General features: G+C 54.5%; 1 protein-coding gene across 1 annotated transcript in view; it reads right to left on the minus strand.

The window, feature by feature from the left end:
• Positions 1-277, minus strand: part of LOC119589539 — a gene marked incomplete at its 5' end in the record, with an annotated part of 30,702 nt that overhangs the window by 20,854 nt on the left and 9,571 nt on the right. The window contains 1 exon segment of the mRNA XM_037938140.1: positions 75-208. Coding sequence (XP_037794068.1) covers positions 75-208 — 134 coding nt within the window.

Here is a 277-nt window from a genome sequence, read left to right on the forward strand (position 1 = left end):
TACATCTTATCACACCTTTCCGATAATCATTATACATCACAACTACAACTTCCACGACTACTAGCAAAACTCACCACTTGCCCGGCCACGAAGCGACACCTGGGCTCGCACTTGGCCACGCCCCCTGGAGAACAGGAACACTTCTTCTGGCACCCTTCTGTCCATTCCTGGCCCACGCCGTAGCTCGCGTTCTCCGCTCGGCACCCCTCTGGAATAGTGCCAGTGCCAACCGCCGATTAGTCGCAGGGTTTATGGTGTTATGTCGATGCTCGATTGC

This window comes from Penaeus monodon, chromosome 25 (genome assembly GCF_015228065.2).
Source record: "Penaeus monodon isolate SGIC_2016 chromosome 25, NSTDA_Pmon_1, whole genome shotgun sequence".
Taxonomy (NCBI): Eukaryota; Metazoa; Arthropoda; class Malacostraca; order Decapoda; family Penaeidae; genus Penaeus; species Penaeus monodon.